This window comes from Zootoca vivipara, chromosome 3 (assembly GCF_963506605.1).
Source record: "Zootoca vivipara chromosome 3, rZooViv1.1, whole genome shotgun sequence".
Classification (NCBI taxonomy): Eukaryota; Metazoa; Chordata; class Lepidosauria; order Squamata; family Lacertidae; genus Zootoca; species Zootoca vivipara.
This window is the reverse complement of record NC_083278.1, coordinates 95,665,429-95,679,994: the sequence shown is the minus strand read 5'-3', so window position 1 is coordinate 95,679,994 and position 14,566 is coordinate 95,665,429. Positions and strand designations below refer to the sequence as shown.

The 14,566-nt window shown below is 42.1% G+C and overlaps 1 protein-coding gene across 1 annotated transcript in view; it reads right to left on the bottom strand.

Annotated features, from left to right (window-relative positions):
* Nucleotides 1-14,566, bottom strand: part of INTS7 (integrator complex subunit 7) — a 47,867-nt gene that overhangs the window by 21,787 nt on the left and 11,514 nt on the right. The window contains exons 8-11 of the mRNA XM_035111281.2: nt 4,779-4,896; nt 3,215-3,349; nt 2,486-2,583; nt 1,349-1,588 (exon numbers count right to left, since the gene is read on the bottom strand). Coding sequence (XP_034967172.1) covers nt 1,349-1,588; nt 2,486-2,583; nt 3,215-3,349; nt 4,779-4,896 — 591 coding nt within the window. The remainder of the gene's footprint in view (nt 1-1,348; nt 1,589-2,485; nt 2,584-3,214; nt 3,350-4,778; nt 4,897-14,566) is intronic.

The following is a 14,566-nucleotide window of genomic DNA, read 5'->3' as shown; positions in this document are numbered from 1 at the left end:
TGATCATCCTGTATTTCTAATCTTTTCTTAGACATTTTAACTGCATGCTACACTCCCATTTCTCTTTATGCGGGTTATCTATCATACCTAGGACTATGGATGGATTAAATAAAATACTTCTTCACACAGTGCACAGTTAAACCATGGGGGACTCACTCCTGCAGGAGACAGTGATAACCATCAATTTGGATGGCTTTAAAAGAAGATGATGCAATTTCATGGAGAATAAGCCTATCAAGGGTTACTAGCCATAACTGGAGGCTTTACTCTGCCTCAACAGACAGAGGCAGTGTGCTTCTGAATACCAGTGGCTGGAAACTGCAAGAGGGAACAGGGCTCCTGTGCTCAGGTCTTGCTTGCAGGTTTCCTTCAGACATCTGGTTGGTCACTGTGAGAACAGTGGACTAGATAGGTCACTGGCCTGATCCAGCAGCCTCTTTTTATGTTTCTTATATTGCACACCTTAAGGCAAGGGCTGTCTGTCTGTCTGCTTTCCCTCTATCTAAACACACACACACACACACAGCTCTTTCAGTAATCACACTGACTTCATGCAAATCCAAGGTGTCCAGTGGCATCATTATTTAATTAAAAATGCCAACTGTTTATCTAGCACCTCATCTAGTAGCCAAACAAGCTTCTCTACTGACTGAACATTCAGTTGATATCTAAAACTGTAATATCAGTGCTCTGATGCTAATCCCTCATAATTGTTAGACAGAAGCATGTTGGCTTTGAAAATGAAGGGTGTTTTTTTAAAAAGCATCATGACCAGTGGCAACCACAGGTTAGATGAAGATTAGATATATCTGCCCAGATATATGCTTTCAAACCTGTCGGACACAATGTTTTGTCATAATGTGCTTTCACTCTCTCGCGAGTTCACGGACACATTCCTCCAGTACCACAGGTAGGAAACGAGAAGCAATGAAATCCTTTCATGTAAAATTGTTGTCCAAAACCACTATGCATTTCTCTACAACAGGTTTGATAACCAAAAATGAAAAGACAAGTAAAACGTTTTTTAAATGTGAATGCTAACGCTGTCAAAGAATGGGACAGAAGAAACATGGCAAAGGATACAAGGATACAAAAAAAGAGAAAGAAACCCCACGATGAGAAGAGAAAGCAAAAAATAAAGAAAGAAAGAAAGAAAGAAAGAAAGAAAGAAAGAAAGAAAGAAAAGAAAGAAAGAAAAACACAGCAATGTTGTAACTGCATCATGGTTTCCACTGCAGTGAGGAAAGTTGACTGTTACACAACATATAATACTACATGTTTACAAAATGATTATTCAATCAATAGTACCCAGGTCCAGGTTGCTATATCTGGAATCAATGTTGCTTACCAAAAGCTCTTGCTGTTTATCAGATGCAGACCGTCCAATCACTTTATAGAGATCCATCAGGTCCCCCAGCATTCCATCTCCCAAGACCGGTAACTGCATGGCAATGGCTGCCAAGCAGTGGCACATGAGAATCCTGGCAGCATCTTGAGCGCTGTGCAGCTGTGTCAACAAGGACTCCACAATGGACTGGCTCAGGTGGGGGCGGCACTTGGCCAGCTTCACCATGCAAGTGAGTGCTATCTGTATTGGGGAAAAACAAAAAAGGCTTGTTCAACATTCATCGCAAATCTGTCAAATGCTACTGGTTTTTGGTCACAACATTCATGTAACCGTGAAGGTGCAAAATAAAGGATAAACCAAAAAACACAAAGGCATTCTGCCAAACCACCAAACCCTCTAAACTAAAGAACATGCAGGGAGGATTCAGATTTAGGAAGAGCACAGAGAGAGGAGAAGGAATGGAAGTTACACTGCAGAGCCAGAAGTCCTTGCACTAATGGAAACGTTTTGTTGGATACTGCCTTATGCTTCTGTACAGCAGACCCTTCCTCCTTTGGGGAATCATCAGCTGCTTCTAAACTTAAAACTAAGCTGGGCTGATTATATCCTGCCTAAAAAGGATAAACTGTGTTTAGCCTAAACTATGATTTATTGGAAGAAGTCAGGATCAAACTGTGGTTTACGTTGTTTAAACATAGGATAGCATTCTAAGTCCCATCTCCGTTCTGTTTTTACAAAGATGAGACTCATGCTATCGGTATATACAGTCAACACATATAATATTACTACTTATTGTATGGAACAACAATGAGTCAAATTACATATTCACCTATCCCAAGTATTTTTCCTGACTACCTGCTCCACAAAGGGCATTAACTCATTTGCATGTCAGTCCTCACTCTATGGGGTGGCAAGTTCACAAGAGCACAGTGAGGCAAATGTTGGGCTACTCTAGACTTGCTAACTTATTCAGTCCTGCCCTTGATCTGTGTGCATTCTGTAGTGCTTGGGCATTTATTTCTACTTTAAGTAGTTAACCAGACCACAAAAAGTGGCCCCACCAAAACTACCTGCATTGCTCTTATACAGATGAATATGGAAGACAACTGGGTTGGTGGGGGTAGATTCATTATTTACCTTTAAGGTTGCTTGAGTACCTGGACTGCTGTCTTGACTACAAAGAACAAGGAGGGATTCAAGGCCAAAGACAGCATCCTGCTCCAACGGCAAAAGATCTAGGACAAATATTTAAACTTTAATTCCTAACTGTTTTAATATTAGCCACTGTCGTCCTCATGGCGATGAAAGAGAACAAACATTTCCCCTTTAATATAATTTGGAAATCTGGGGTCTAGAAATGCCTTGATGCAGTAATACAGCACAGCCAAGTGAGCTTCAAATAAATTCCATCAATTTTAAAACACCAAGAACTGAAATGCTGTCAGTTCTAGCTTGCATGCATTTCTTGTTGTTAGGGAGGAGACAATGGTGAAATGAAAAACAAAACAAACCACATGACCATTAGATTTGGCTATAAACTGGAAGGCAGCAACACCATCTTAAAATTTCTCTTTCATTACATTGGCAGAGAAATGAGCAGGATGTCTGCAGTTCACACCCAGTCAACTTAAAAGCAGTGCACTGATTTACATTAGGATGACCATGCTTAGCTCTCATTCCAACAAAATACTGCATAAGCAATGGAAAAATAGTGAAAGTAAACAGCAATTACTTGAGCTCTCACGTTTAGCATCAAAGGTAAACAACCACATGAGTTCAACTTCTTTCCAAAGGAAAACACAGCACATTACATCAAACATGGGGAGATATACTATGACACCCACCCACCCACCCTTTTAGAATTACCTTTTTCCTGGCATGAAGCAGCTATGTTTGTCAGAACTCGGACTCCATGAGCTGCAATCCCCTGGTTATTATGGTAACAGCATTCCTGTGCTAGTTTGACTAGATCAGATGATCTTGTTGCTGTAGGTGTTGCTCCTAAGGGAGAAATAGTGGGACACTTCTAAACAGCAAAGCCTTGTTCATTACATGCAGTATTTTCTTTTCCACAGTTTAAGAGCAAGGGAAAAATAGGAAGATGGTCTGGTTATAAGCATTGCCTAACCTCCAGCTAAGCTATAAAGGGGGTATTGATTGATTGATTGAAATAACAATAATAATATGCCACCCACCAGACTGGGTTACCCCAGCCACTCTGGGCGGCTTCCAACAAATTAAAACACAGTAAGACATCAAACATTAAAAACTCCCTATACAGGCCTGCCTTCAGATGTCTTCTAATAAGAAATAAGACCTCACACAGGGTGAAATATGACCCTGTCCCTCCTACCCAAGTGATTTGTTCATGACAGAGGTCCTGGGGGTTGGGGGCCCAAGAGCCGAGTTTTTGCTTTATCGTGAGCATTTTTTCAGAAACAGCATGCACAGAAGAAGGGAGGGCCCAAAGATGACTACAAATAATGTTGGATCCTAAGCCAACATTGTAGAACCTGTGCAGAACTGTACTGCTCTTCCAAAACACAGAACAGTCAGCTGGCCACTATCCACATCCATCTTATCTCAAATTTATGCAAGTTCGAATCACTACAATATAACCCGAGTTTTCATCAGCCCCTCCATTTATTTATTTTTAAGTGAAATGGTAGCTACTCCACACCCTTGCAGAAAAATAGTCTACAGGGTGGCTTTGGGATCCTCATCATTTCTCGGTCTACCTTGCTTCAGGGGGCTTGTTTCAAGGTTGAAAGGCTGTTCCAAGTTCATTGGAGAAGGAGCGGAATATGAAGACAACAAATCATTCATTCAGATTCAAAGAGCTACCAAAGATAAGTGGGTTTAAACTCCTCCAAAATCAATAGGCCTTCACATAAACCAAATCAGGACTCAAAGCACAGAATGCATCAACAATCTGATTGACTTAAGAGACCATCCTGAGACATAGCTGGAGAGCGGAGGATGGTTTAAATCAGATGTGCCAATCAGTTCATGCAATGCTGTGTGTAGCGAAAGCAGCAAACCAGGCAACTCAAGCAACTTTAAAAGGTAAATTATGTATCCTATCTTATTGTCTAACATACCTGTAACTATATTAATTCATGAGAAGTGCAGGTTTTAAAATGATCATATGCAGAGAAAAAGGGTGCCAGAGAATACTAATGTGGAAGGCAACTGTAGCGCAGGACTAGTTTCTTGGTTTATAATTTCGGTCATTATCATAGTCTTACAATGTGATTAAAATTAGCTCTGCAGTTTTTGAACTGCTTCAGTGCCTTCCAAGGAAACACACTTTTCAACATTATTTACAGTGTTCAAAAGACTGAAAAGCACCACTTATACTAATATCTGCAACAACACTGGGGAAAAATTGAAAGTGTGCCAAAATTCAGCTGATCTAATCTATTCATACCTGGAGCAATGCTGAAGTACTGTTTGATGGCTATTGTCCCCGACAGTGTGGAAAGTACAGATAGCATGCCTAGTTTCATACTGTCATAAGGAGTTTGAAGAGCACATTCACATAGTGCCTAAAAGCCAGGAGATAGGACAATTTTAGTACAAGGAAGGAAAATGAATTAAAAATTATTAACATGTGTTCATCACGGTTGATTCACATGCATACATAACATTAATATAACAGAAATGTAATATACAATAATAGTAAATAAGAATAACTTGATGATTCCTGGTTGAGGATGCAAAGTATCTCCATTGGGGGGGATTATTAGTAACCGTAAATACTTGGCAATTGTATAAGGCCTGGGTATTCAAAATTCTTCACATACATTATCTCAGCAGTCCTAATAATAACCCTATAAAGCTGTTCAATATTATCCACATATTATAGTTTGGGGAGCTGAGAAAGAGAGAAAGCATCTTGCCTAAGGCTGCTCAATGAGGAGAAGGCAGATTTGTTCTCTGTTGCTCCAGTGGGCAGGACCTAAACTAATGGGTTTTGAAATGGCAAGGAACATAATTTCAGCTAAACATCAGAGGAAAAAACACTTCCTAATGCAAAGAGCTGTTTGATAGTGGGAAAGACCACCTCAGGAGGTGGCCAGCTCTCATTTTCTGGAGCAATTTAGGCACAGGAACAATGTCTTCTCTTGTAAGCGATAACCACCAAGGGCCATTTCAGCTCTAAATTCTATGATTCTACACCAGGGGTCCCCAAACTAAGGCCCGGGGGCTGGATGTGGCCTAATTGCCTTCTAAATCCGGCCCACCAGACGGTCCGGGAATCAGCATGTTTTTACATGAGTAGAATGTGTCCTATTATTTAAAATGCATCTCTGGGTTATTTGTGGGGCCTGCCTGGTGTTTTTACATGAGTAGAATGTGTCCTTTTATTTAAAATGCATCTCTGGGTTATTTGTGGGGCATAGGAATTAGTTCATTTCCCCCCCAAAAATATAGTCTGGCCCACAAGGTCTGAGGGACAGTGAAAAAGTTTGCAGACCCCTGTTCTACACTATGGGATTTGGGGAGGTATCCAATATGCACATTCCATTAGCTCAAGGATTTCTTTTTGCACAACAGAACTGCCTCCCCCTCTTCTCCCTCAATGTGCCTCCACCCTCTCCAAATCCACTCTTGAAGGTTGGGAGGGGGAACCCAGAACAGATTTACAGGGTGCCTGGAGTGAGGTAGTCCCACTGTGCAGCCAAAAGCCCTTGAGCTGATGGAGTGAGTGTGCTGAATAACACCCTTGAATTTCAGGCTTCCAGGCTAGTCACTGCACCATGCCAGGTCCTGCTTGAGGTTATGTGAGGTGAGAGGAAAGCTTTACCTGTAGTCTTTCTCACATGCGATGGCTGCCTTAAACATGCAAGTCAACATTTGTTACTGGAGTCACTCATGGGTGATGAGCATGCCAGTATGAAATCAGTCATAGAAGCTGAGGTTGGTCATGAGAATCAGTGTGCTATGCACTTCACTAACTCAAGGATTTTTGAGCTGAATTGCCAGCTTGATATTTCCCATTCATTCACACCAGGAAAGGAAGTGTCATTCTAAGCAAGCATATGTCTCTCAACTGGGAAAGATCAAATGTCATCATGAAGTACACTGGTAGCTTTCTTTGTGCTGCTGCAGGAGGCAGAATAAAATCCTATGCACAACATTCACTAACAAGCACCATCATTTAAGGTTCAGGTACAAATGAATGCATTTATAGCCCCTGCCCCCTTTTGACAAAACGCTTCTCTCACTTAAGCAACACACCTTCAGTGGTAAAAAAGTGAAAGGAGGGAGAAAGTCTCTGACATGTCTTGGTAACCCACACAACCTAAGGCAAGCATAGGCAACCTTGGCTCTCCAGATGTTTTGGAACTACAACTCCCATGATCCCTGACCACTGGTCCTGTTAGCTAGGGACCATGGGAGTTGTAGTTCCAAAACATCAGGAGAGCCAAGGTTGCCTATGCCTGACCTAAGGAATATAGAAGTCTCAAAAATAAGCACAGGGCACCTCTACCTGTCCTTAACTAGTATCAGCAGCTGCTGCTGCTGATAAACAACAAAAGTTATTTTCCTGATAGCAAACTTTCACAGGCATAGAAAAAATAGTTTCCTTTTAGAGCAACAGTCCTTACTAAATACTGACTTGTTTATTTGTTCTGAAAAATGGTCTTTTTACTAGTGGCCTAATAAAAGGGGATGCAAGACATGGTGGAAGGACCTTCTCTCCTCTGTACAAAAGGGGGAAAATAGCAGCTAGATAAGATAGCATCTGCATGGAATAAAGCATGCAAAGCATCTTTTTCGGCATCAGATTAGAATAATCTATTCTAGCTGTCATTTTTGGATTTTTACAGAATTAATGATGCTTGAGTAGAGATTGGATGTGGAAGAAAGGAAAATAGGGCAGAAGGAGGAAGTGGCAAGATTAATGGAACAGACAGATGTATGGGGAAGGAGAAGAAACTATGCAGGCCAAAAGAAGTCACAGACAAATCTGTTCTAATTTTGGCTTTTCAGCAGATAGCGCCTATGTATTTCAAAGTTTCACCCACCTCCATGAGAAAGGAAAGCTTTAAGAACAAAATAGAATTCTGAAGACAGTCAGATTTTCAATATACCAGAAAACAAAGTGCTGAGTGTTCAGCTAAGGCAAGGGGGAAAGACCAGGTTTGTTTTTATTTTAAATGGAACTGTGCATGTTACACCCATCAATAGAACCCCTCCAATTCATTAATGAATTTCCTTGCCATTGCTACACAATGCTCCAATGCTTAACAGAACTCTCTAAAAAATTACATTTGTTCCTTTCATCACAACAAGCTGGACAGAAAAAACACCCAATATTCTGCTAGCCGTTTGGAACTTCCATACACAAAGAAAAAGAGTTGCATTCATGCACAACCAGAAATTACAGAGAAAACGAAAGTGAAATTTGATTGTGCCCCTACTGTGTTTCTCCGAAAATAGGCCATACACCGAAAATAGGCCATACCCCAAAAATAAGCCATACCCCGAAAATAAGGCATAGTGATAGGCAGTTTAACCTTGTAGGTTAAACTGTACCATACTTAATTAAAAAAAATAAGACACCCCCTGAAAATAAGACACCGTGGTTTTTTTGGGAGGAAAAATAAATATAAGACGGTGTCTTATTTTTGGAGAAACACGGTAGTGTTAAAAGTAAATAAATAAATCAGTTTGCCATTGTCTTCTAAAATAGGTAATACCATACTATATTGATCTCAGCAGTCAGAATACACCTTATAAGAAAGTTAAAGCCTTGCAGTCATCTTTCACATTTTTGCAGCATTTTCTCTAGTTTTCTATCAGGAAACCACATTATTGACATTTTGCAAGAGTGATATAAATCTTTAGTAAATCTTCAGAATAGTGACCAAAGGCAGGAATCCCTCTTTCCGTGTCACAGATACAAAATTAAATTGCCCAGGCCCTACCTTCTTCCCAGATCTATGGTAGTTGGTTATATTTGCTCAGCTTTGAACACCAGCTCAAATTCAGCACTCAGAAACACATTCAAATAATAAAGCATGTCATATCCCACATATTCAGCTCGTATGTTTTCATTTTCTCATGATCCTTTCCTTTTTAACTCTTCATATTAACCAAAATAAAATGAAAATCCAGCTTTCCAAGACTTGCATCAGTATTTGTTCCTTTCTTAGAATCATAGAATCATAGAGTTGGAAGAGACCACAAGGGCCATCCAGTCCAACCCCCTGCCAAGCAGGAAACACCATCAAAGCATTCTTGACTGTCAAGCCTCTGCTTAAAGACCTCCAAAGAAGGAGATTCCACCACACTCCTTGGCAGCAAATTCCACTGCCGAACAGCTCTTACTGTCAAGAAGTTCTTCCTAATGTTTAGGTGGAATCTTCTTTCTTGAAGTTTGAATCCGTTGCTCCGTGTCCGCTTCTCTGGAGCAGCAGAAAACAATCTTTCTCTCTCCTCCATATGACATCCTTTCATATATTTGAACATGGCTATCATATCACCCCTTAACCTTCTCTTCTCCAGGCTAAACATACCCAGCTCCCTAAGTCGTTCCTCATAAGGCATCATTTCCAGGCCTTTGACTATTTTGGTTGCCCTCTTTTGGACATGTTCAAGCTTGTCAGTATCCTTCTTGAACTGTGGTGCCCTGAAGTGGACACAGTACTCCAGGTGAGGTCTGACCAGAGCAGAATACAGTGGTACTATTACTTCTCTAGATCTAGATGCTATACTCCTATTGACTTCTTAAGCTTATTGTTCCAGTCGAAGGCCGGGACAAACTCATATTAGGCAATAGTATTAATAAAATAATACAGAACATCCATTCATGATATAAGCATCCATAATATAAAAGACTTTGTCATGTTCCGGAGCACTAAAACAGTTTCCCCTGCGCATTGCTGATAGCTCCAATTCTAATATTATTTTGCTTTTTTAAAATCCAATTTGCCAACATCCAAGATGTAAGAGACAGAAGTTACCACAGAGACCAAGGAACAAGATATAAATTTAAACAAACAAATACAGTTCTACAAAGTGCTAAAAGCCCACATGTTTTGACATTGTTCCCCACCTCGTTCTTCTGGACAGATCTTGAGTAGAATTAGTATGGCTTACATGCAAAATAGTATTAGCAGAACACTTCTGATCAACGACAACTGAAACAAGAGCCAAGTCACACTATACTGTGTCCTGATCAGGGGATCAGGAGCCATCAAAATGTTCTGCAGAATAGGGCAGGAGCACCTGACAGAATTCAATACTGTGAGGAGTGAGGGAGAGCAAAACAGGGTTGTCAGCAGAAGGTGCACCACCAATTATTTCTCTCTCCAGCCTTTGACTTTAGACTGAAAATAGCAGAGATTTAAAATACCACCATCTGTCTGTATCACAACACCTCTTGCTAGAACGTTTCAACGCATCACTGAGCATGGCTGAAAGGAAGAAAACCATATTAAAGAACATTGCAGCTGACATGTACCTTTGTTTCACATCATTAGCCATGGAAGAATAGAGCAAAATGAAAACAGTGCTCATCTAAACAGCTAGTCTGTCCCAACAAATGCTCTAATGTTTACAAGATGAGAGGCCTACAGCTAGAGAGACTTGGGCAGTTACTTCAAACGCACAGTCCAGCTCTTGAACTTGCCGTACAGATCCCTGGCCGTGACCCCCTCAGTTTCCAAATTCCTTTCATGCAAACACCACAAAGCTCTCATTGTCCTTGGGTCCTGTGTAAGGTTTGCCTCCAGCTGAAGGAGAAGGGTTGGTAGCTCAGTAGTACAACATCTGCTTGGGTTGCAGAAGGTCCCAAGTTCAATGCCTCGCATTTCCAAGTAGAGCTAAGAGAGACCCCTGCCTTGAAATCCTGGAGTGTTGCTGTAAGTCAGTGTGGACAATACTGAGCTAGATGGACCAATGGCCTGACTCAGCATAAGGCAGCTTTCTAGGTTAAGCTTCCCCTTTCTTCATTTCCCTCTTAATTTAACTTCAGACTTGGCCTCCTTCATCTGTAGGCCCCACGCTACTTGTCAGCTCACTTCTTATTCTGCCCTTGCTTCAGCTACTCTCCCTCTGAACTCTCTGCTCTGCAGGTCCTTGGCCTTTTTCAGACAATTTCCAAGCCCTCATGCTTGCCAGCACCCATGTCTCAGTCTCTCCCTCCCCCAAAACACACACTTAACACCTTCTGTCTCTAAGCTCCAAGTGGGATTTTTCTAGCCCAATTGACCTTTTACTTCCTTTACAGAAGATGCTCCAGCTTTTTCCTGAATAGTTGTGAACATGCTGTGACAATACAGCAGCTCAGCAGATAGTTTGGGGTGGGGGGTGGGCAGCTCATAGTCAAGTAAATGGGAAACAGCCACTTCTAGCTGGCTGCACGTAAAGGATAATTTGGACAACAACTAAACTCTCTTCAAATTGCCTAAGCCCCACTATCATTTATGATGTCAAGCCATCTGAAGCGGCTGACATGTTTTTGCATGGCTCGCTGCATTTTTCATTAATGTACCAAATAAGAAAAAGTCAATCTGGAGTGAAAATTTAATCAAAAGCTGCATTTGAAAAAAAAAATTGATTCATTTGTTAACTAGGCAATCCATCAAAACTCTTTATTAAACATCTGATCAGAATAAAGGCAGAACCAGAACTTACACAGAAACTGACAAGGTGAATTTGTTAAGAGCAAGGTGAAAATTCCATTCTGAGAAAAAATAAATTGCTCAATAGCTTTCCTGTGACAAATTCAGTGATGCACCCATGAATGCATAAGTCCAGGGAAGAGAAGGTGGCTGGCTGCACTGCACTGTAATGCAACTCCAGGATATAGTATAGGGTGGCAATGACCAGGGCCAGAATAATCCTGGTCAGGCCACGCAGGAGAGCAAGAAGAACTCCATTTTGTATATTCAATTCTAAATCTCTCTGCCTCTGATAGAAAGTAAACCAGACAGCACTTTGCACACAGGCACAGCATGTTTGCACATCTAATGCAAAGATCTAACCACACACAGCACTTCTAAGAAATTCTAGCATAAACCACAAGAGCAAGAGGATGTAGCCCACCGCAAATTATAAGTAGAGCACAACCACAATTGTGCCTGTAAAATTCCACATAGACACGTGTATGAAGGTACCAGATACATAACGCCACCTAGTAGAGTTGGGCGGGTGACTTTGCATCTTGGGGTGCTCTCTCTTGATTGGTTGATGAAGTACTGCAGAAAGGCTGATCTTCACTTCACTCTGTCAAAAAGGTATAAAAGCACTCTGTGTATGCCCATGGGTCGGGCAGAATGAGGAATGGTTTTTTCCCTACTGCTCCATATTGTTTTGCCGACAAACCAATAATAAAATTGTTCAACTGCCTGAGATTTCGTCTGGTCAATTTGGGAAGCCAGTCATCCACCTTACATTTCTGGTGCCGTGCGTGACTCGGATGAGGGCATTTCCCTGAACCAGAGGCAGTCCCCTTTTGCCCCACTGGACAGGGCGCAGATTCCTAACGGCGCCTCTGGTCTGGTGCACACCGGCAGACTTTTTCCGGAGGATCAGAGGTGGCCCTTGAGTTTCCGTGCCCTGGACAAAGAGGCAAAAGGACCGAGGTTGGAAGGGAAGAACAGGAAAAGCCGGCTGGGGTAAGTAGAAAGGGAAAAGGTACCTTGAAGGGAATTGGCCCCCTTTAATGAGGGGAAGGGAGATCCTGATCACATCTCCAGCGTGTTGGTAGTACTCAGTTAATTAGAGGTCAACTGGGAAAACCATGCGCTTTGGGTAAGAGGCAAAGGGAGGAGGAAAATGTGTATGTTAGTAGTCAGTAGGGAGGAGGTCCCCTGACAAATAGACATTTAGGAAACAAGGAAAAACTGGGAGGTAGAGTGTGGTAAAGTGTCCAATGCATGGTATGTGTGGCAAAGTTTGCAGTGCATGCTCTGGTTGAATGAGGGGATACTTTACAGGGCCATAAATGGGAGGAGTATGGTCAAGAGGAGGGAAAAATGTGATTTCCCTAGAATTCATGGTAGATAAATTCAGAATGTCATAAAAGAAATTTAATTTACAAGTCCTGCCAACAACAAGTTCAGAGAAAAAGGGTGGCGCAAACCAGTATTCCCCCCCCCCCCAGAGAGAAGAAAGGCATTTTGAGAAAGAAAATGAAGAGAAAGGCAGTGGTTAAACAGCAACAAATAATGGCTCAAGGACCAGTGAGGAACCAGAAGGGGTTCAAAGGTCACTGGTGAAGGTCAGTTGCTAGGACGGAGATGTCTCGGTCAATGTAAAAGAGGAAGGAAGAGTGTTCGGAGAAAGATGGGACAAGGGGGTCCCAGCAGAAGAGAGTTCGTCGGTTTGGCAGGCATGGCAAAGAGCCATGGTCAAGGTGACTTAAGAGTTACCTGCATCTGGACTTTGTTATAAATATAGGCACCCAGTATTCTGCTTTTAAATATCCTTGAAACAGCCCCCCCCCCAAAAAAAAACCAAAAGAAGCATCAGACTGATTTTATGCCTAAAAGGGCTGTACAAACAGACAGCGGAGGATTGGTTCAGAAAAATCATCTCTGCAACCTTTAGAATGCTATTCACCATACTAGAAATGAGGCTCCCCCCCCCACAGGAAACTGACAAAATGCCAGTAACGGTGCTCAGAAAATGTTTTCATATGCTTCAGCTGGCTTCAAAAGAAAAGAAAAGAAAAAAATCATGTACTTAAGTAGTTCACAACGCAAGAGACAATAGATTTTATTTGAACAATTATAATCTTTTCCCCAAGTCCTGTTGTAGCTGTGCAGACTTTAGTTTTTGGGGAAACTTACAAGAATGGGGAAAAAAGAGACATTTGAGTCCTTCTAAAAGCAAACTACGTTTAAAGGGTTTTACCCTCCTACCTGCAACCCCATTTCATATGTTTTTGTGACAGCAACGTTGGAAAATTTGTAGAACTGCATATTTTAATGAAATGAATGTTTATCAACTAAAGAATTCAGGATAAGGTAGAAGGAAGTTATACTGAATGGAGATTTGTGTGTAAAGACATTGTCTGTTTGAATCTAACACTACCATTGGAAGACAGGCTGCGAAAAATCTCAAGCAGTCTCTCAAACCTCCGGCAGAGATGTGTGGCGTAACCCCCCTTATTTGGTTACACAAGCGATTCTGCATGATTTGTATTTGCACAACTTGCTTTCTCCTGCAACCTGCACTTAGAGACTGTGGCTGTGCCTGGCTGGTGTTGCCATTTCGGACATTCTATTGTGTGACATTGTGTGACCAAGACCGTTGCTGTGAAAGTAGGGAGAAAAAGATGTTATGCTTTGGAGGTCCACGTTTCAGCTTACAAAAACACTACTGCTCTAAATGCTTTGACTTTAAAAAAAATTTATGTCTCACGGAAACAGCCCGTTGCTACAAAGCAGCTGTAAGTTTTTTCTTCTTCTAGAAACCACAAGACTTTGCATAATTTGAAAAACAGGCTTCAGTATCCTAGCAGAACTCAGCCGTCGGCAGCTGGATGGGAGGCAAATACGGATTTAAAGGACCCCTCCTTAACCCTGCACATGCATGAAGTTCTGTGGAAGGAAAGAGAAACCACGGGGAGATCCTGAAAGATGGACCAGACGTGGAATCCTGTTGCAAGCCTTGTGAAATTCGGCAAAGACTGCTGTAAGGCACTGCTGCTATATCCCAGAGATGACTTCTCAACTAACTGCTGCTACATCCCAGAGATGACTTCTGTGTGCCAGACACACCTCAATGTCCAATACGTGGGACGCACTACCTCGGAGAGTTTGGTGGTGGACTAACCAGCAAGAAGTTCTAAAACAGCAGCGGCAGCTACAAGGACAATCTCTCTCTCCCCCCCCCCCTCCTTTGTTTTTTATCTACAGGAAATCACTCGAGCGAACAGCGTGTAGCCTTGCGGAGCCTGACACGATGGTTCCAGCCTGATGCTAGCGAGTCCCTGAGTGAATCCTTGAAGGAAGGGAGACGAGACCCTCTTCATTCCTAGGTGGTGAGGTATCCATTCCATCTGGTGAAAGTGCCTGAGATGACCCCCTGGATCCACACCCTGCTGTACCTAATCAGGAGTGGGTACCCAGCGCACGGTGCACCAGTTTCCCCTTGCAGCGTCTGACCGGCAAAAGACGCCCAGCGCATGGGAAACCGAAGTAGCCCCTGCTGTGACACTCCGGACGCTGTCACTCGACGCACGGGTTGAGGAAT